Here is a 21,858-nt window from a genome sequence, read left to right on the forward strand (position 1 = left end):
TCTCTCAATCTCCCCCTCCCTCTCTTACAAAAGCCCCAATTCATGATAAGGACGAATGTTAATAATAAACCTGTCCCCCCACCTCCACCACCACCACCACCATCACCACCATCACCAGTTGCATACTCTCTCAAACGAGAACTGATTAACATAAGACTAACATAAACTTGAAAATGAGTTAAATGCCACAAATTTCTTCTTTTTCCTTTTCTTTTCTTTTTTTTTTTTTTTCTTCTTCTCTGAAATAACAGAAAACTGTGTTCAGAGAGGCAACAGATGAACGATTCAATGGAGACATGAATGATCTCTTAAGAGGGCAATCAGAAATTCAGGCCATATAAAAGCAAAACACTGCTGTATTGTGAATCTCATATATGGCTCAGTCCAGTAGGCTGTCAACAGGTCACAATGAGACAACAGAGCGGCAGCTGTTTGGATGATGATGATCTGACATGGCTGACTGGATATTCAATCTGTTTTATCAAAAGTACTTTTTAGAACGTAACAGCAGACAAAATACCACTAAGCATTTCTTTACTGCCCACAAGGGGCTACACACAGAGGGGACAAACAAGAACAGACAAATGGATTAAGTCGATTATATCGACCCAGTACGTAACTGGTACTTAATTTATCGACCCCGAAAGGATGAAAGGCAAAGTCGACCTCGGCGGAATTTGAACTCAGAACGCAGCGGCAGACGAAATACCGCTAAGCATTTCAGCCGGCATGCTAACGTTTCTGCCAGTTCGCTGCCCTTTATTTTACATATTAGACACATTCCTGGAACTGGTATGGAAACAGTAATGACTTGTAGGTACATGATACTTCGTTATACAAACACAATATACTACGAAGTATACTATATACTTATAGTATATTGTATTTGCATAACGAAGTACCACGTACCTACAATATACTGGGTTCCTTCTTATCGTTACTGTTCAATCCTTTTTATGGTATGACTCCCCTACACACACACGCATAAATAAGGGGGGGGGGATAATGGATGCAAAATGCAAAAGTACAGTCAATAGCTCCAGAATCTCGTTTCATAAAAGAATGAATCTGATCTGGGGAAACGGTTTGCGGGGGCTGGAGGGTGTTATTCGTCTACTGTATTTTTTTTCTTTGTTTGTCTAAAACTTTTACTCCCAACATCATTTTGATAATATATATTCATCATCATCATCACCACCAACACCACTACCACCACCACCATCATCACCATCATTATCATCATCATCCCATCACCACCACCACCACTACCACCACAACCACTACCATCATCATCATCATCACCATCGTCGTCATCATCACCAGTATCATCATCATCATCATCATCATCATCGCCATCATCACTGTTTCTGATGCTGCAACCACCACCACCACCACTAGCACCGTCATCATCACCACTGTCTCTACCATCATCATCATTATCATCATCATCACCATCACCCTACCACCACCACCATCACCATCATCACCATCAACCCACCACCACCACTACCATCATCATCATCACCATCACCCTACCACCACCACCACCATCACCATCACCCCACCACCACCACTACCATCACCATCATCATTGTCATCATCATCATCATCATCATCACTGTTTTTGATACTGCAAACTTTTTTTTTTCTTATATCTCTTTTTTTTTTGTCTCAAGGAGCAAATGTTTATCCGGGAACAGGAATAACAATTTGCATTGAAACGATAAACGTCTGAGTTGTAAAAAAAAACCCAAGCAAATGGTGTCCTCATGGTTGAGTGGTGAATGAATTGAGAACGAAAAAGATTCCAACAGCAGAAGAAAACCAATAAATAGCAAAAGAGAGGAATAAACACCTGCCATCGGCACCCAGGTGGAAGAAGATGTTCGCTCGGGAAGGAGGGGGGCAGTTGTTTTGTTGTTATTTGTGTTATTATTTTCTAGTTGTACTAAACCGATTTTTAACAGACAAAGGAAAGCCATGGAGAATGGTAGAATGGTAGAGACTGGAAAGAAAAGAGAGTGGGAGAGGGCGGGAGGGGGGAGGAGGAGGGGCGATGGAGAGAGAGGGAGGAGGGGCAGAGGAGAGAGAGAGAAGGACAGAAAGAGGAGAGAGAGAGGAGAGAGAGAGGAGAGAGAGAGAGAAGGGGAGAGAGAAGGAGAGAGAGAGGAGAGAGAGAGGGAGAGAGAGAGGGAGAGAAGGGGAGAGAGGAGAGAGAGAGGAGAGAGAGAGAAGGAGAGAGAGAGAGAGGGAGAGAGAGAGAGAGAGGGAGAGAGAGAGGGGGAGAGAGAGAGAGAGGGAGAGAGAGAGAGAGGGAGAGAGAGAGGAAGAGGGACAGACAGGTAGACACAGAGAGAGGTAGATAGACAGACAGGCAGGCAGACAGACAGACAGGGCACACAGGCAGTCATACAGGCAGACAGACAAACATATAGGCAGAGAGAGAGACAGAAGCACAGACAGACAGACAGAAGCACAGACAGACAGACAGGCATAGACAGGCAGGCAGGCAGGCAAACGTACAAGCGGACAGACAGACAGACAGATAGACAAACAGAAGTGAGACTGGGAGAGATAGAGAGAGAGAGGATGATGAAAGGCTAAACAGAATGAAGAAAGACAAAGAGGAAGGAAGGAAGAAAGAAACAAACAAACAAAGAATGCAAGAAAAAACAAACTTAAACAAAGAGAAAATTATCAACAAAAAAAAGAAAAGCAAACAGAATCAAAAATGAATAAAAAAAATTAAAATTAATAACAAAAAAAATAGGAAAAATGGATGAAAACAATTGCCAAAAACCAAGTAAATGTAGGGGATAAAAATAGAAGACAAGGGTGAAAAAACATAAGAGAAAGAGATAAAGAGGATGAATGAAATGGGAAAAAGAAAATGAGAAGAAGATAAAAGAAACGGAATGAGTTGAGTGAAGGAGATAAGACAAGAGTTATGAGAACTTTAGTAGAAACTTGAAGAAGAAGATTAATTTTTTTTATGGGTACTTGCAAGGTTTTAGACTACACACATACACACACACACATACATACCTATATTTACATACATATTTAAATATATATACATATATGTGTATAAATATATATATATGTGGCTGTGTGGTAAGTAGCTTGCTTCCCAACCACATGGTTCCAGGGTCAGTACCATTGCATGGCACCTTGGGCAAGTGTCTTCTCCTATAGCCTCGGGCCGACCAAAGCCTTGTGAGTGGATTTGGTAGACGGAAACTGAAAGAAGCCTGTCATATATGTATATATATATCATCATCATCATCATCATCATCGTTTAACGTCCGCTTTCCATGCTAGCATGGGTTGGATGGTTTGACTGAGGACTGGTGAAACCAGATGGCTACACCAGGCTCCAATCTGATTTGGCAGAGTTTCTACAGCTGGATGCCCTTCCTAATGCTAACTACTCAGAGAGTGTAGTGGGTGCTTTTACGTGCCACCGGCACGAAGGTCAGTCAGGCGGTGCTCCAGCATGGCTGCAATCAAATGACCAAAACAAGTACAGCCAGGTTCACCACCACCCCCTGCTGGAGCCTCATGGAGCTTTAGGTGCCTTTCGCTCAATAAACACTCACAACACCCGGTCTGGGAATCGAAACCATGATCCTACGACTGCGAGTCCGCTGCCCTAACCACTGGTCCATTGTGCCTCCACAACTCAGAACATAAAGACAGACGAAACGCCACTAAGCATTTCACCCAGCATGCTAATGTTTCTGCCAGCCTGCTGCCTTCATATGTGAATATACCCTTTTCTACTCTAGGCACAAGGCTCGAAATTTTTGGGAAGGGTGCCAGTCGATCAAATCGACTCCAGTATACAACTGGTACTTAATTTATCTACCCCAAAAGGATTAAAGGTAAAGTCAACCTTGGCAGAATTTGAACACAGAACGTAAGGACAGATGGAATACCGCTAAGCATTTCGCCCGGCGTGCTAACGATTCTGCCAGTTTGCTGCCTTAATAATTCTTCGCATATTAATGTACCTATTAGTGAACTGATCCTTGGTTCCCTAATTCTATCTGCATCATCCCTTCTGCTCGGTTGCTAACGTATCCTGTTTTTCTATCTCTCTACAGAGACAACCATCTGCTGGAATCGCCAATTTGTATGAAAACATAGGATTCTGTTCTTATTAATTCCAACATTAGTTTGCTTCTTTTTTTTTATTCATTTTTTTTTTTTTAATCTTTTTACATTGTTTCAGTTGTTAGACAGCGACCATGCTGGAGTAACGCTTTGAAAAGTTTTGAGTCAAACGAATCAGCCCCAGTCCTTATCTTTTTTTTTAAGCCTGGTACTTATTCTATCAGTCCCTCTTTGGTGAACTGTTAAGTTATGAAGACATAAACACAATGATGATGATGATGACAACGACGATGTTGACGACAACGATGATGGTGATGATGATGGTGATAGTGATGATGATGATGATGATGATGATGATGATGAGAGAGGAAGAAAAACTGGAACGTGATAAAAGTGCACAAACTTCTTACACTAGGCTACTAAAAATAAAGGCTCTTATGCCAACAGCAATAAAAAGGCTTGGTTCAGACGTACACGATGGGGGGAGGGAGAGGCGAGGGGGGTCGATGAGGGCAAATATAAGGAGTGGTAAAGGGTTTGAACATGCATATGCTTGAGTATTTACACATGTGTAATTAAAAGGTTGTTAAAAGAAACAAAAAAAAAAAAGAAGAAAAGAAAAGAAAATTTTTGCACACAGCGAGTTGTTTTCAAATTGAGAAAACTTAAGAGAGAAGTATGTTGAGCAAAAGTACTTAAGCATTTCGCCTCATTGTCAATTGTTTGACAAAAAGAAGAAAAAATCTTGAAGAAAGGAAGTAGAAAATGAAAGAAAGAGGGAGAGATTTCTTTGAAGAAATGAAAGAGAAAGACCCACAGACCCACCCCTGTCTAAGAGGGTAGGAGTAGGGTACGGAATTAGAACAGGAATTGCTTTCATGCATGCCTCCGAGAAGCTGTTTTATGAGCAATTCCCATCTACGTTGTTATACATATTTTAGCATATTTATGCACAGAGACACTGGTATGTTTTTTTATCTTCTGCATGTTTTAGGCATTACAGTGTACAGACGTTGTTAGGGCCCTGCCTTGAAGTGTTCGGTCGAATAAATTGACAGCAGTACCTGCATGTAAAAAAGCAACCGTGCTATAGCCACGTAAAGAGCACCGGTCCTGGGGCCATGTTTAAGACACTGGTGCTAGTGCCATGTAAAAAGCACCCATGCTGGGGGCCACGTATAAAGCACCCATGCTGGGGCCATGTTTAAGGCACTGGTGCTGGTGCCACATAAGAAGCACCCATACTGGTGCCACATAAAAAGCACTGGTGTTGGGGCCACATTTAAAGCAATGGTGCTGGTGCCACATATAAAAGCCCCAGTGTTAGGGCCACATATAAGGCACTGGTGTTGGTTCCAAGATTCCAAGTTTACTAAATAATAATAATAATAATAATAATAATAATAATAACAACAATATTGAAAAATACCTTAGGAATGAGAACCCAGGTTCGAAATTTCCCCAAGACACCTGACGAAGGCTGGAGGGTATATCAGCCGAAACGTTGTGTTAACAACAAACAAGATGAGGACAAATATCCATCAAATGAAAATAATGTAATTAATGCACCTAATTCCTCATCTCTTAAATACAGAACTGTATTTCCATTTTACTTGTTTCCCATCATTGGACTGTGGCCATGCTGGAGTACTGCTTTGACAGATTTCAGTTGAACCAGTTGACCCAAGGATTTATCATTCTTTTTTTATTTTTGAGTCAACAGTTGTTATCAGGTGGTGGTTGCTGGAGAGGTACAGAGACAAACACACACACACACACACACACACACAGTGTGTACATAAAAAGCACCCACTACATTCTCAGAGTGGTTGGCATTAGGAAGGGCATCCAACTGTAGAAACCTTTCAAAATCATACTGGAGCCTGGTGCAAACTTCTGACTTGCCAGTCCTTAGTCAAACCGTCCAACCCATGCCAGCATGGAAAGTGGACGTTAAACAACGATGATGATGATGATGATGGTATATGCATTTTCTGCGATGATTTGTGAAGCAGTGATGAGTGACAATTCTGTAAATGATAATATTTTATAAGCTTAAAGTTTATAAAATATTATCATTATATACATACATATATACATACATATATATATATATATATATATATATATATATATATATATGACAGGCTTCTACACAGTTTCTGTCAATCAAATAATCAAATTCACTCACAAGGCATTGTCTGCCTGGAGCTACAGTGGAAGACACTTGCGCAAGGTGCCCAGCATTGAGATTGAACTTGAAATCATTTAGTTGTAAAGCAAGTTTGTTAACCACACAGCCATGTCAGGGTGGGGTCGGGGTGGAGACAGTCAGACCGACAGACAGACAGACAGAGAGCAGGAGTGATGAGAAGAGAGAGATAGAGAGAGAGGCATAAAAAAAGAAGACAGATTTACCTTTGAATTCAGCAACGTAGGCACACGTGCCATCGACTTTCTCTGTCAGAAGAGCAGTCTCCAGATTATGTCCTTTAGCATCCGGTCGCAACTTGTCAGTCGCTGACACCATGTACAATTGGTTAGAATGCTTGCTGCTTGGTTCATTTGTCACAGCAATTTCAAAGATACAGTTTAGTTTACTTTGGACAGAGCACAGTTTATCCATCACACCACCATGACCTGTAAATAAAACAAAAACAAAATGTGTTTAATCCTTTCTGTATTAACCCACCTAAGACCACCACCCCTGATTCATCATCATCATCATCATTTAACGTCCGTTTCCCATGCTGGCATGGGTTGGACGGTTTGAGTGGAAACTGGTAAACTAGGTGGAGCTGCACCAGGTTCCAATCTAATTTGGTAAGGTTCTTACGGTTGGATGTCCTTCCTAAGGCCAACCACTCTGAGAGTGTTGTGGGTGTGTTTTACCATTGACCTGACACTAGCATCAGCCACAACTATGGTCTCACTTGGCTTCGCAGATTTACACAAGCATGGTACATCGCCAAAGGTCTTGGTCACCTGTCACTGCCTCCATGAGGCCCAACGCCCAAACAGTGCCTTTTACATGCCACTGGCATGGGTACCAGTCAGACAGCACTGGCATCGGCCACGACTACAATTTCACTTGGCTCCACAGGTCTTCACAAGCACAGTATATCGCCCAATGATTGAAAGGTGCAATTAACAGGTCAGTTACGTGACACTGGCATCGACCATAACTAAAATTTTATGAAACAAACTTCATGTTTGAAAGTGATCTAATTTCACTCTTTAGCATTTAGAATATTTTGGCAGGATATGGCCGGTTTAAATGCTAAAGGGTTAAAAACTTTTTATCAAAATTTCATATGTTACGTAGTAAAGATTGTTTGCCAACATAACATGGCAGTCCTGGTTTAGGACGAATGTTGCTGTAATTTAACCCCAGGAGACATGTACACATCCAAGATTAGGATTCTTGATAAAGAGCAGAAATCAAACTGATTGAAAACACTGATTAGATCATCATCATCGTTATTATTGTCCTCACCATCTTTTAATGTCTGTTTTCCATTTAAATATTCTGCGGAAACCTGTGTGGTCATGACAAAATATTACCTTGCTTGGAAACAGGTGAGGGTTGATGACATGAAGGGCATCCAGCTATAGAAAATTTGTCTCTGCACGTTCCGTCCAACTCATGTAGGCATAGAAAAGTGGACATTAAAAATGATAATGATGATGATGATGATAACTCGTTTTATCCTTAGTTCCAATTACTCCAGTGAAGAAATTTAAGAAAAATAAAACAAAATCAAAACTGCATATGAAGCGTTTCTCAACTGCAAGCATTGTCAAAACCTGTCAACCAATCCACAAACAAAGAATACAAGAAGAATGGAATTGGCAATGTGGAACAAAAGCAGGGTAACTGGGTAACACAGGCTCTTTTCTTGTTTCTTTTAACTGATTCTTTAAAAGAGACCAAACTGCAGACAACACAACAACCCAGCAAACCAAGTGGAATTCTGCAAGCGTGCACACTAACACCAGCTGCTACATTCATCATCACTGCAGCAGGAATTGTGTCTATTTAACAAACAAGCAACAAAATAAATGCATAAATAGTCGTGGTTATTGTGTTGTTGTGGGTGGTGTTTTTATAGTTATTATTGTTTAATGTTAAAGGCCCTCATAGAAATAAACAAGATTTTCTGAAATTCATTCAGAGCAGCTGTCTAACCATTGTGTGCAATAATGGAAGCTGAAAACACTACATTTGAAAAAAAAAAAAACAAGAAAAATCTTTAAAAAGAAGGGAGAGAGAAAAAGCCTTAGCGGCAACCACACCAAATGCAGGATAAATAAAACAGAGCAACTCATAAGAATATGTCTGCACGCTGCACATTATAGATGCACTTTATGAGATAAGATAAATCAAATGCAGCTGGTATAGAGCAGACATTGTTTCATTAGATGGAGTGAGTTGCTCAGTGTGAAATATGTGCAGAGAGAGAAGGTGAGAAGGGTGTTGACAGCAACAAGAACAACAAGAAGAGCGAAGGGTAAGCAAAAGTCAGTGTGGGGGGGGGGGGTACATATATAGATGCAATAACAGAGATAAAGCCTCGGTGAGTGTTTATTCTGCTTAACCACAAATGTCATCATCACTCTTAATGTTGCTAATACAATGTCGTTCTTATTCTTTTTTTGCACGCACACACACACATGCATGCATGCACGCACGCGTGTGTGCACATGCATATACACACACACAGAAACACACAACACATACACACACATTACACACACAACACATACACACACATTACACACACAACACATACACACACATTACACACACAACACATACACACACATTACACACACAACACATATTAAAGGCGACGAACTGGCAGAAACGTTAGCACGCCGGGCGAAATGCTTAGCGGTATTTCGTCTGCCGCTACGTTCTGAGTTCAAATTCCGCCGGGGTCGACTTTGCCTTTCATCCTTTCGGGGTCGATTAAATAAGTACCAGTTATGCACTGGGCTCGATGTAATCGACTTAATCCGTTTGTCTGTCCTTGTTTATCCTCTCTGTGTGTAGCCCCTTGTGGGCAATAAAGAAATAATACACACGCATAGGCACACATACACAGGCATACACATGCAAACACACACACACACACACACACATACACACACACGCACTCATGCATGCGTGCACACACACATTCCTACACACATACACACATATGCACACACATACAGACATGAACACACACACAGGCATACACACACACACGCACATATACACACATGCACGCACGTGCACACATACACACACACATATGCACACACATGCACACATACACACACACACATACACACAAGCACTCATGCGCACACACATACACACATATACACACACACATACACACACAAGCACACATACACATATACACACACATACCCCCACAGACACACATATCCACACACACACATACCCCCTCTATCTCGTATCTTTTACGTGTTTCAGTCATTAGATGGTGGCCATGCTGGGGCACCACCAGGAAGGATTTTAGTTGAACGAATCAACCCCAGGACTTATGCTTTTATGTACTTCGGTGTCAGCTGTTCACTCAATGACCTAAGGTAACACCTCTTATTTTTCGAGCACCATCTGGAGTATTCAAGCGATTCCAAGCAGTGCCATTTTCTGCAAGTGCTCCACCCCTATTGCAGCCCCTATTTGTTCCATGTACTTCTCGAGATTTTTGCTCACTGTTCCCAGGGCTCCAACAATTATTGGTACTATTACCACTACCAGCTTTTTCATCGACCACAACTGCTTAACCTCCCAAGCTAACCTGTTATATCTCTCGACTTTTCTTTCTTCCTTATCACAAACCTTGTTGCCAGCTGGGCATTTATTATATCATCATCATCATCATTATTATCATTATCATCATCATCATCATCATTATTATCATTATCATCATCATCATCATTATTATCATCATCATCATCATCATCATCATCATCATTATTATCATTATCATTATTATTATTATTATTATTAAGGTGATGAATGGCAGATTTGGCAGAATTCTTTATGGTTACATTCTTTCACAATCACATTTGAAATCTTGGCAGGTAAGGTCACGTTATCATTAATTCACCTGGGGTCCATCAGGTAAGTAGTAGTCATCTGCACTTTTCTATCATTTGGTGGTCTTGTGCCAATGAAGGAAATTAATATCATTCTTATTAAGCAAAAATATTGCTTATTATGGGGGAATGGGAGGGGAGGGAGGGGAGGGAGGATGAGGGGAGGGAGGATGAGGGGAGGGAGGAGGAGGGGAGGGAGGAGGAGGGGAGGGAGGAGGAGGGAGGGAGGAGGAGGGGAGGGAGGAGGAGGGGAGGGAGGAGGAGGGGAGGGAGGAGGAGGGGAGGGAGGAGGAGGAGGGGAGGGAGGGAGGGAGGAGGAGGGGAGGGAGGGAGGAGGAGGAGGGGAGGGAGGAGGAGGGGAGGGAGGGAGGAGGAGGGGAGGGAGGGAGGAGGAGGAGGGAGGAGGAGGGAGGAGGAGGGGGAGGGGAGGATGGAGGAGGAGGGGAGGGATGGGGAGGGATGGGGAGGGAGGAGGAGGGGAGGCGGATGGGTGGAGGAGGAGGGGAGGAGAAATCTCATCATCATTGTATAACATCCTTAAGGAAAATGATTATAGAGAACTAATATACACAACTGTTCCAATAAGCCTAAAGAAACAGAAACAGGAAATTCATACTTGAAACTACATCAAAGAATAGAGCTTACTGTGATTGATATTGAAGGTCAAAGAGTAACGAGTGAGCGGCTGGAGGTTATCTAAGTACATTAATCAAGCTACATCGTCTGTGATAAACAGAGAGAGAGAGAGAGAGAGAGTATACCAATATAAATTGCACTGTAATAAAAAGGTCTTTATCATCGGTATACTAATAAGACCAACTCATTTGCTAAACAGGCACGCTCAGCTTTGGTACTTTGATAACAAGGAAAATCGTTGTTGGGCAGCCCTGAGTCCGTTCTTATTGAACAGACCTGGGATTAAAAGCATTCCTTTCTGATATTTTAGGGTTACATATCACTACTGTATTCAATATAATTTTTCTGCTCCCTAGAGAGTAGAATGTGTTTTGCCGAAGATGTGATTTAGCTGGTGTTTCTAGCAAGTCAAGTGACCACACAGGAGCTCACTCATTGGGAATTATAACTGAAGGGTACCTGAGTATATACTGAGTGATCTCACAACTCTTTTCGTACCAACCCACCAGAGACTGATACCAGTTCTATCATACAAAATTCCTGTTTTCAAGCGATCTAAATCTAAAACCTTCCATCAAAATTTCACATTAATTTCCTGCAAATACCAGCTTAATATCAACAAAGATATTTTAATTAATTCTTAATTAAGGTAACGAGCTGGCAGAATCGTTGGAAAACCAGATAAAATGCTTAGTGGTATTTCATTCATTTTTATGTTCCAACTTCAAATTTTGCTGGGGTCAACTTTGTCATTCATCCACTAGCGTAGCTAGGGGAGAGTGATAGGGGGCAGTCCACTCTGGGCGGCACTTTTAAAGGGGCAGCACTTTTGGGTCTGCTGTAGGCATTATGTGTATTTTTGTGGGGTCCGGGGATGGTAAATGGCAGGACCACCCCAGGTAGCACACACTCTAGCTATGCTAGTGTTTTCATTCTTTCACAGATGATAAAGCAAGTATCAATTCAGCTCTAGGGGTCGATGTAATAAACTTAAACCACCACCCACCCCAATCCCACCCCCAAAAAAACAAATTACTGGCCTTGTGCTAGAATTTTAAACTAAAATTAATTGAAACAAAAAGAAAGTATAATAGAATAATCGTAACAAAAGGGTCCTTTTTTTTTTATGAAGTCCCAAACAAGGCGAGTGTGAGGATGAAATTGAGACAAAATAAGGAAAAATTAAGACAAAAAGAGAAATTAAGGCAAAAGAAAGGGAAATTAAGGCAACAAAAGGTGAAATTAAGGCAAAAGAAAGAGAAATTAAGGCAAAAGAAGGAGAAATTAAGAGCAAAAGAGAGAAGTTAAGGCATAAGGAGAGATTAAGACAAAAAATAAAGAAAAATTAAGGCAAAAGAAGGAGAAATTAGGCAAAAAATAAAGAAAAATTAAGGCAAAAGAAAGAGAAATTAAGGCAAAATAAAGAGAAATTAAGGCAACAAAAGGTGAAATTAAGACAAAAGGTGAAATTAAGGCAAAAGAAAGAGAAATTGAGGCAAAAGAAATTAATTTACTTTAGATTTGAAGGAGTTCAGGTTATAAAAAGAAAGGAAAAAAATGGGATGGAAGAGAGTCCCAAAGTCTGTCAGTTTGAGGGAAAACGCTACGACCATAGAAAGATTTTGTTATTTGTAAACCAGGTGAGATAAATAAAATAGAACTTCTTTTTAAGTGTGTCAGAAAATTGTGAAACTGAATTCATGTCCTTTCAAGTAATACTAATTAACTTGCAATTTTTTGTGTCAATGTTATACTAAACTAGTGTATATCTATAGATTCTCAACCAACAATACTAACACATGAACACAAATATATGCACATATCATACCATTGTGATTTAACATCCGGCTTTCATGAGGGCAAAGACTGGACAGTTTGACGAGATTTCACAAGTCAAAGGACTGTGTGGGTGTCACGCTCCAATACCTCTTGTTTACTTCTTAAACTTTTTTTATGTGTTTCACTCATTGAACTGTGGCCATGCTGGGGCATTGCCCTGAAGGGTTTTATTCAAACGAGTCAACTCCTGTACTTATTTTTTTTTAAATGCCTGGTATTTGTTCAATCAGGTTTTTTTTGTTCTTTTTTGTTGAACAGCTAAGTTATGGGTACATGAACAAACCAACACTAGTTATCAAGCAGTGGTGGGGGACAAACACACACACACAGGTCATCATCCTCATCATCATCATCATCATTGTTTAACGTCCACTTTCCATGCTGGTATGGGTTGGACGGTTCAACTGGGGTCTAGGAAGCCAGGAGGCTGCACCAGGCTCCAATCTGATCTGGCAAGGTTTCTACAGCTGGATGCCCTTCCTAATGCCAACCACTCTGAGAGTGTAGTGGGTGCTTTTACGTGCCACCAGCACAGGGGCAAGTGTGTGTGTGTGTGTGTGTGAGTAAGTTTGTGTCTTTAAGGTTGTATTTGTGGTTCGTATCTCTTATCAATTAGTGTTAATTTGTTTATGTCCATAATTTAGCAGCAAAAACAATGAATAGAACAAATACCAAACTTCAAAAAATAAGTATTGTGGTTGATTTGTTCTGCAAAACTTTTCAAGGAGGTGCCCCAGCATGGTCACAGTCCCATGACTGAAATGAGTCATAGATAAAAGAATATAAGGGACAGGTTACAAGTGTATGCGAGTGACCCCTTGTCTCAACAAAGTTTAACAGTAGTAAACAATTGCCGTGGCACATACCGGTGTCATGCAAATTCGCACCCATGCCAGTGGCACATAGAAGCACTCAAGTGTCATGCAAATGGCACCGACGCCAGTGGCACACAAAAGCACCCATTACACTAATGGAGTGGTTGGCATTAGGAAGGGCATCCAGCCATAGAAAACCATGCCAAATCAGATAATGTTCTGTAAAGAATAAGTCCTGGAGTCAATTCGCTCGACTAAAGGCAGTGCTCCAGCATGGCCACAGTCAAATGACTGAACAAGTAAAAGAATAAAAGAATATCATTAACCATTTTGACACCAATCTGTCCAATACTGTTCCTGGTTCTATGAAAGAAACCTCTTGTTTTAAAGAAAACCAAATTCAAACCAAATTCCATCTGAATTTCCTGTTAATTTATCTTCTAAAACCAGATTAATACAGTTGAAGTTATCTTACTAAATTCTTCACTATTTTCAGAATCATTTGAAACAGAGGCAATGCATATCAGCACCGTCCGAGCATGAACGTTGCCAGAGCAGCTGTCTGGCTTCCGTGCCAGTGGCACGTAAATAGCACCATTTGAGTGTGATCGTTACCAATGTCACCTTCCTGGCACTTGTGCCAGTGACACATGAAAAGACATTCGAGCGAGATCATTGCCAGTACCCCTGGACTGGCTCCTGTGCAGGTGGCACATAAAGTACACCATTTCAAGCGTGGCTGTTGCCAGTACCACCTGACTGGCCTTCGTGCCGGTGGCACGTAAAAGCACCCACTACACTCTCGGAGTGGTTGGCGTTAGGAAGGGCATCCAGCTATAGAAACTCTGCCAGATCAGATTGGAGCCTGGTGCAGCCACCTGGTCCACCAGTCCTCAGTCAAATCGTCCAACCCATGCTAGCATGGAAAGCGGACATTAAACGATGATGATGATGATGATGATTCTAACAAAAGGGTTAAAAATATTATTGTGACCTTTTTTCGGTCATTTGAATGTTGGAAAAGATGCCATTTCTTTTGCCTCGTTCTGTTTTGCTTTTCTATAAGTTGAGCATTTTTCTTTCAGTGAATTTATTTTCTATTTTCTACTCAATAATTGTTTGTTTGTGATGTTGTAGAGAGATATTTATGTAATTTAGTTCATATATAAAAAAATAATAAAAAAAAAATATTAGACAGATAAGCTAATTGAAGCATCCACTTGAAATCTGTAAAGCTTGAAGATAAAAAAAAAAGATTTTATTTATATAAAAAAAAAAAAAATTCTACTTCACTTCAAAATAACATTACTGATTGTAGAACTTTCTCTTGATATAACCATCTTGTCTCCAAATAGCATAGCAATCATCATCATCATCATTATCATCATCATCATCATTCTCATCATCATCATCTCCATCATTGTTTTAATGTCCACTTTTCCATGCTTACATTGGTTGGACTAGAAATAATAATAAATTCTCGTATACTCCATCTTCCATTTGTCATATATATATATGTCATCATCATCATCATTGTTTAACATCTGCTTTCCATGCTGGCATGGGTTGGACGAATCAACTGAGGACTAGCAAACCAGATGGCTGCACCAGGCTATCTGATCTGGCAGAGTTTCTACAGCTGGATGCCCTTCCTAACGCCAACCACTCCGAGAGTGTAGTAAAATGTTCTCTGCACATTGTCAGTGTTTATTGCTCCTGAGCATCTGGCACATACATACATATATATATATATATATATATATATATATATATATACGTAAATACGATAGGCTTCATTCGGTTTCCCTCAACCAAATCCACTCACAAGGCTTTGGTTTTTGGCTTGAGAATAAAGTAGAGGAAAGTTGGCTAAGATGCAACACAATGGGGGAACCAAAACAAAACTTCTGAGGCTACAGAGCAAACTGTTCAACTACACAGCCTCTTGGTACCACGTAAAAAGCACCCAGTACACTCTGTAGAGTGGTAAAGGTAAAGTTAATAAAGTTAATACTGACTCATAAGGGCCGGTTTCCCAGTTTTATGGCATATGAATTCCCCACCTGGACAAGATACTGGTCTGTCACAGGGTTAGTCATTTTTGCTAGCTGAGTGGACTGGAGCGATGTGAAATGAAGGGTTTTGCTCAAGGATACAATGCATCACCTGGTCCAAGAATTGAAACCACAATCTTACGATCATGAGTCCAACACTCCATAACCACTAAGTGATTGTGCCACCCCTGTAAAGTGGCTGGCATTAGGAAGGGTATCCAGCCATAGAAACCATGTCAAAACAGACAATTGGGGTCTGGAGCAGCTCTAGCTTGCCAGCACCTGTCGAACAGTCCAACCCATGCCAGCATGGAAAATGAACGTTAAATAATAATGATGGTGAGCTATCACTACAGCTAAACACATCTACACACCAAGAGCTTCTTTATATTTTCCTATGTACTAAATTTCACTCACAAAATATTGGTAAACTCAAAGCTACAGAAGAAACCATTTGCCCAAGTTGTCATGCAATGGAATCGAACCTACAAACCACATGCCCGTGGTTCAAACATCATAACCAGGCAGCTATCCCAACGGCTCTCTATAGTTTTACATTCCAGCAAAAGAGATGTAGTTTGCACACTTACGTTTGTTTGTTCATTGTTTCTGATAAATAGACGTCGCTGGTTCTTCAACCACACAAAAAGGGAGTTGTCTATCGCCATTCAAACTTACTTAGGCATGCACAGATACGTGTTTTAGAGATGGAGGAAGTAAATTTCATCATCATCATCGTTTAACGTCCGCTTTCCATGCTAGCATGGGTTGGACGATTTAACTGAGGACTGGTGAACCAGATGGCTACACCAGGCTCCAATCTGATTTGGCAGAGTTTCTACAGCTTGGATGCCCTTCCTAACGCCAACCACTCTGAGAGTGTAGTGGGTGCTTTTACATGCCACCCGCACGAAGGCCAGTCAGGCGGTACTGGCAACGGCCACGCTCAAAATGGTGTATTTTATGTGCCGCCCGCACAAGAGCCAGTCCAGGGTCACTGGCAACGATAGATATTAATTTGTTGAAGGCTTAAATATTATGACAAAGATAACGTGCAGAAGATCTATAGTTAACGTGCAGACTGTAGGATCACACGTATAGAATATAGAGAGATGAGAATCTTCGAGCGATTGAAATTACCCATGCAATTAATAAATCTGTCTTTCGAATGTTAAAGATTTTTTTAACCATGACCAACAAGGGAAATAACTCTAATATAATCAGTTAAAGGGAAATTTTGTAGAATATGGACAATGCACATGGGGGATGGATCCTAACAATTTAGAGTTATCTCCCTTGTTTTTTTTTTTTTTCGTTATTGATTTTAAACATCTCGAGAGGGAGATTTTGGTAGCTAATAGTGTGGATAATATTTGATCGAAAATTTTCAAAACATGTTACATATATGAGATCCTATCACGCTTGGGTTTCGTAATAGAGAACGTCACTCTGGAGTATCCCCCCCCCCATCCCAGCCGTTATATAAGCTAAGTCTAAATGTTAATTTCTGTTGAGGTTAGATATAGTTAATTAGTTGATTATATGGATGTTCAATACATTACTGGTGCTGATTTTACTGATCCTTGTGGATTAACCTTCAAAATCAAATCAGGCAGGGTTTGAAATCAAAATATAGTAGGTCCGAAACGGTCTTTATAATGAGTGCAAATATGAAAGTGCGCGCGCGAGTATGTATGCGCGTGTGTGTGTGCATGTGTGTGTGTGTATGTGTGCGTGTGTGAAAAATATTAATGAATGTTCGTTAATCAATAAATTAGCACAACAATAAATATTTGCTTTAATTACTCAATTGATTCGGTTGATCGTTTCCTGCTGTGATATAGCTGCATGGAGAAAGAATCAGATTTTATGGTTAAATTGGCGGCAGCGTCCACACCAAAAATCAGAGTTGAGGGCGGCGATGGGGGGTAAACATAATGATTGATCAAGTGGAATGGGGAAAATCAATGAACAGCCGGTAGATTTCCGAAGTGTCTTCGGGCTATAACCACACAATATTAGTTTTATTCCACACACACACACACACACACACACAATATATATATATATATATATATATATATATATATATATATATATATATTGGGGTTAAAGAACAGTAACAATTGTCCTATCCAGGACAGCCACATAATGTTGGGAAATAGTCTTTACTTTAAAGAACTGTTACTGAATATCTCGCTTTGAGAGATTTAGAAATAATAACGTTTATATATATATATATATATATATATATATATATATATATATATATATATATATAATGCAGATTGTTTCTTCTATCGTTTACAAACTGTAAGCGTGGATTATAAGATACATGCATGGACTCCACAAATGTCGACACTTACATTATAAATATTTATAAAAGCACAGATATACACAGAAGAAAAGTAGAAATAGGAAGACAGAAATAATTAAAGAGAGAGTAAAAAATTTTAAAAAACAAGGAAACAGAGGACGGAATAAAGGTAAATGGCAAACAGGGAGAGAAGAGTAACGTAGACTAAAGTCGAAATACTAACAGTCTTACAGCAACTTCGGGGCGATCAGTTGAGTTCCATAAGAAATCGAAGCATTAAAAAGAATGTGTTGAAAGCTGACGAGACGGTCCGATTTACAAGACGGCTTCTAGAAAACAACGATTGCGTGGGTTGTGAGAAAGAGAGTGAAGAGATCAAACAAAGACAGAAAAAAAAGTGTAGAGTAATAGGACGAAAACAGAGAGTGTAACACAGAAAAGAGGAAGTGAGAGAAAGAGAAAGCGCTTTATTAAAGAGGTATGTAGAGAGAGAGAGAGAGAGAAGTAGAAACAGACTGAGAGAATGAGGGAAAGGAGAAATATAAGAACAAAAAGGAACGAGAGGAAACTAAAAGAATTACGGACAATTAAATAAAACGAGGGGAAATAGATAGGGTTAAAGATGTAAAGCGAAAAGGACGAAAGAGGAGAAAGAACATATATATATATATAAAGGATGAAGAGAGAAAAGAAGAACGAGGAGGAAGAATAAGCAGGAGAATGAGGGAAGAAAAAGGGGAAAATGAAAGAGAAAGTAGGGGTACGGGTAGAGTGAAAGAAGACAAACGAGGAGAGATGAAAGACGGATAAATGAATGGAGAAAGCAGAAAGTTTAGGCGATAAAAGAGAGACTGAATGGAGAGAGAGAGAGAGAGAAAGAAAATACGAAAGAGGAATTGATGCGAATAAGAGAAATCTACGAAAAAATACACAACAGTGGAAAAGGATCTAATATTATATGAATTGCAAAAATTTAAATGATATCAATTAATGGACAGTGTAAAAATGAAAGAGAGAAAGAGGGGGAAAAGGGAAGAGAGAACAGTGAAAGAAATGAGAATTTACAGAGCGAAAGGGGAAGAAGAAGAAGAAAAGGGGGGGAGAAGAGATGGAAACCAGAAAACTACGAAAAGTGAATGAAAAGGAGACAGATGTACATGAGAAATAGAAAGTGAAGGGCAAATGGAATGAAAGAAAAAAGAAGTCAGAGAAAGTCATATGTTTGTGTGCAAACAGGAAATTCGATAGACACAGAAAAACAGAACATTACGAAAGATATCTAAGAAATATAAAAACATATATTCATATACATATATCATATTATATACAAAAACATATATTCATATACATATATTATATCATATTATATTATATTATATTATATGCACACGCATACACAGATATCAAGGTATGAGTGACCGGATAAATTCCTGTAAAGTTTAAAAGAAAACGATTATGAATGCATGTGTTTGTGTATAAATGTGAGTCTATCTATGATTGTCTGTGCGTGTGCCTAAGCGTGGTAATATGTGTTACTTAGGTTTTTATTTACGTAAAGCACTGAATTACGTCGGCATATAAAAGCTGTATTGTTAAAATATGCTGTGAGAAATACAATAGAAATGTACCAGCACTATATATATATATATATATATATATATATATATATATATAAATGGAATACATACATTCCATTTTGTCCACGTTTTTTTGTGACGCCCTGTACCCAGATATGCATCTATATATACATGTAGATGTAGGTTATGTACATACATGCACGTATATATGTGTAACGATATTATTATTATTATATATATATATATATATATATATATAGATAGATAGATAGATATAGATATATATATATATAGAGAGAGAGAGAGATAATGTGTGTGTGTGTGCACACACGCGCACGAAAGCATCTATTTGAGTAAAGAAAGTAAAGAATTAATTAAAAAGAAAGAATATGTATATATAGGTTTGTATATTATATTACCTCTGATCCACGATGGAGGGAAATGTTTTATTTACCGCTGTTAAAGTTGATTTTGTTAGGAGGAAACAGCTTTACGAGAGTTTTCTTATTCACTGATAACAATTTGTCTTACAGACACACGCGCGCGCACATTGCACGCTTGTATACGTATGCGGTGCGTCTGTATATATGTGCGTGTGTGTGTTTGTACCGATTATGTATATGAATACATGTGCGCTTCTATGTGTACGTATGCGTGCGTGTGTCTTGTGTAGTAGGAGAGAGGAGTGCCAATTCTTACACTTTAGGGAAGGCAAAAGAAAAAAAATCTTATATAACTTCCGGTTATTAAGGAAGAGGAACTACACGGTTTTGCCTCCAACTGTGTCAGTTTCGCGTGATTTTTTTTTTTTCTTAATATTTTCTTTTCTTGTCCAAACAAGACTAAGATCGTCTGTGATCCTGCTGCTATAAATACAGATTTCTTACATATGCGAGAGGCTTCGAATTTGAAGGAATGGCACGCTCGATTTTATCAATCCCCCAGGAGGATAAAAAGAGCAAGGTTGGTTTCAATGGTATTTGAAGTCAGAACGTTAGGAGGCGGAATAATTTACAAGTTATCTTGTCCGATGCGCTAACGATTTTACCAATCTATAACGTGGCAAACATTGTAAACGTCAACAAATCGAATCCGTGAAAACTTAAACATAACTACACAAATGTACCCCCTCATCGACTTAAGCATAACTACACAAATGTGCCCCTTAGCGAAATTTATTTGTTTTTTTTTTATAACTTTCTTTAAATTATAATATTTTTTAATGAAATTTTCTCCAAATACGCTTCAGACTATGTAAATTACGATTATTTCAGAATTTGTTGGGAAAATATTTTTGTACATGAGTAAAAAGCGTTTCGGATATTTCACACGAATCGACTTTGTTTCCTCATACATTTTCATAATGTATATTACAATTATATTGGGGAAAATATTACTTTTGAGGATTATTCCAGCCTTTCCCCTTCAAGAATTTGTTAAATAAATATTTAAAAAATTAATTAGCCTAACCCCAACTTGGGCCTATAGTATACCCAACAGCCATACAAACAAATTCGCCTATTTTTTATCTTTCGCTTATTTCAGTCTGCGGCCTTGCTGGGGCAATGCCTCGATAATTTCTTTTGTTTGTTTTTTTAGTCGAATGAATCAACCTTAGTATTTATTTGTTTTTTTTTTAACCTGGTACTTATTCTATAGGTCTCTTCGGGCGAACCGCTACATTACACACACACACACACATGTATATATATATATATATATATATATATATATATATATATATATATATATATATATATATATATATATATATAAATTAAGGCACTCAGAAATCTGGATGTTTGTACATTTACAGATTTTTATTAATGTCACATATTAAATAAAGCGCTTTTCACCTGGTCGTGCAGGATTTTCAAATATATATACGTAAATGTCGAACAACGGGAATGAGTGCTCAACATCGCATTAGTGGATAAAATTTCTTTATTCCTCCATGTGATCGGCTAGAAAAATTGCTAAGACAGTAAGGTAATTTTCTTAACATGAAACCAAAGGTAACTTCAATACACACGCACGCACACATGAGCAATGCATCCCGGCGTTGCCCAGATAATATGATTTATTCCTTTATTATGGGCACAAGGATCAACTTTGGTTATCATCCTTCAGGGCCCAATAAACTAAAGCACCAGTCAAGTACAAAGGTCGAGGTATCGAATTAGTCCCACCCTTCATAATTGCTGGCCTTGTGCGAGAATTAGAAAGAAGTTTTACAAACTAAACTAAAATGGCGAGCTGGTTGAATCGGTGGAGCGTTGGACCTGACGGTATTTTTCCAGAGTTCAAATTCAACTGACGTCAACTTTTCCTTTCGTCCTTTTGGGTCGATGAAATAAGTACCAGTCGAGCACTGGAAGTCAAAA

The 21,858-nt window shown here is 39.2% G+C and overlaps 1 protein-coding gene across 3 annotated transcripts in view; it reads right to left on the bottom strand.

Annotated features, from left to right (window-relative positions):
• The window catches only part of LOC106880312 (RNA ligase 1), a 58,806-nt gene extending 38,222 nt beyond the window's left edge, over positions 1-20,584 (bottom strand). The window contains exons 1-3 of one of the 3 annotated variants that reach the window (XM_052969193.2): positions 19,894-20,584; positions 18,121-18,226; positions 6,535-6,756 (exon numbers count right to left, since the gene is read on the bottom strand). In XM_052969193.2, the coding sequence (XP_052825153.2) occupies positions 6,535-6,742 (208 nt within the window). In that variant the 5' untranslated portion in view covers positions 6,743-6,756; positions 18,121-18,226; positions 19,894-20,584. Of the gene's footprint in view, positions 1-6,534; positions 6,757-18,120; positions 18,236-19,893 lie in introns of those variants that run through there. The other 2 variants (XM_052969194.2, XM_089354705.1) reach the window with 2 other exon arrangements.
• Positions 20,585-21,858: the final 1,274 nt, after the last annotated feature.

Source organism: Octopus bimaculoides, chromosome 7 (genome assembly GCF_046866305.1).
Source record: "Octopus bimaculoides isolate indiv1 chromosome 7, ASM4686630v1, whole genome shotgun sequence".
Lineage (NCBI taxonomy): Eukaryota > Metazoa > Mollusca > Cephalopoda > Octopoda > Octopodidae > Octopus > Octopus bimaculoides.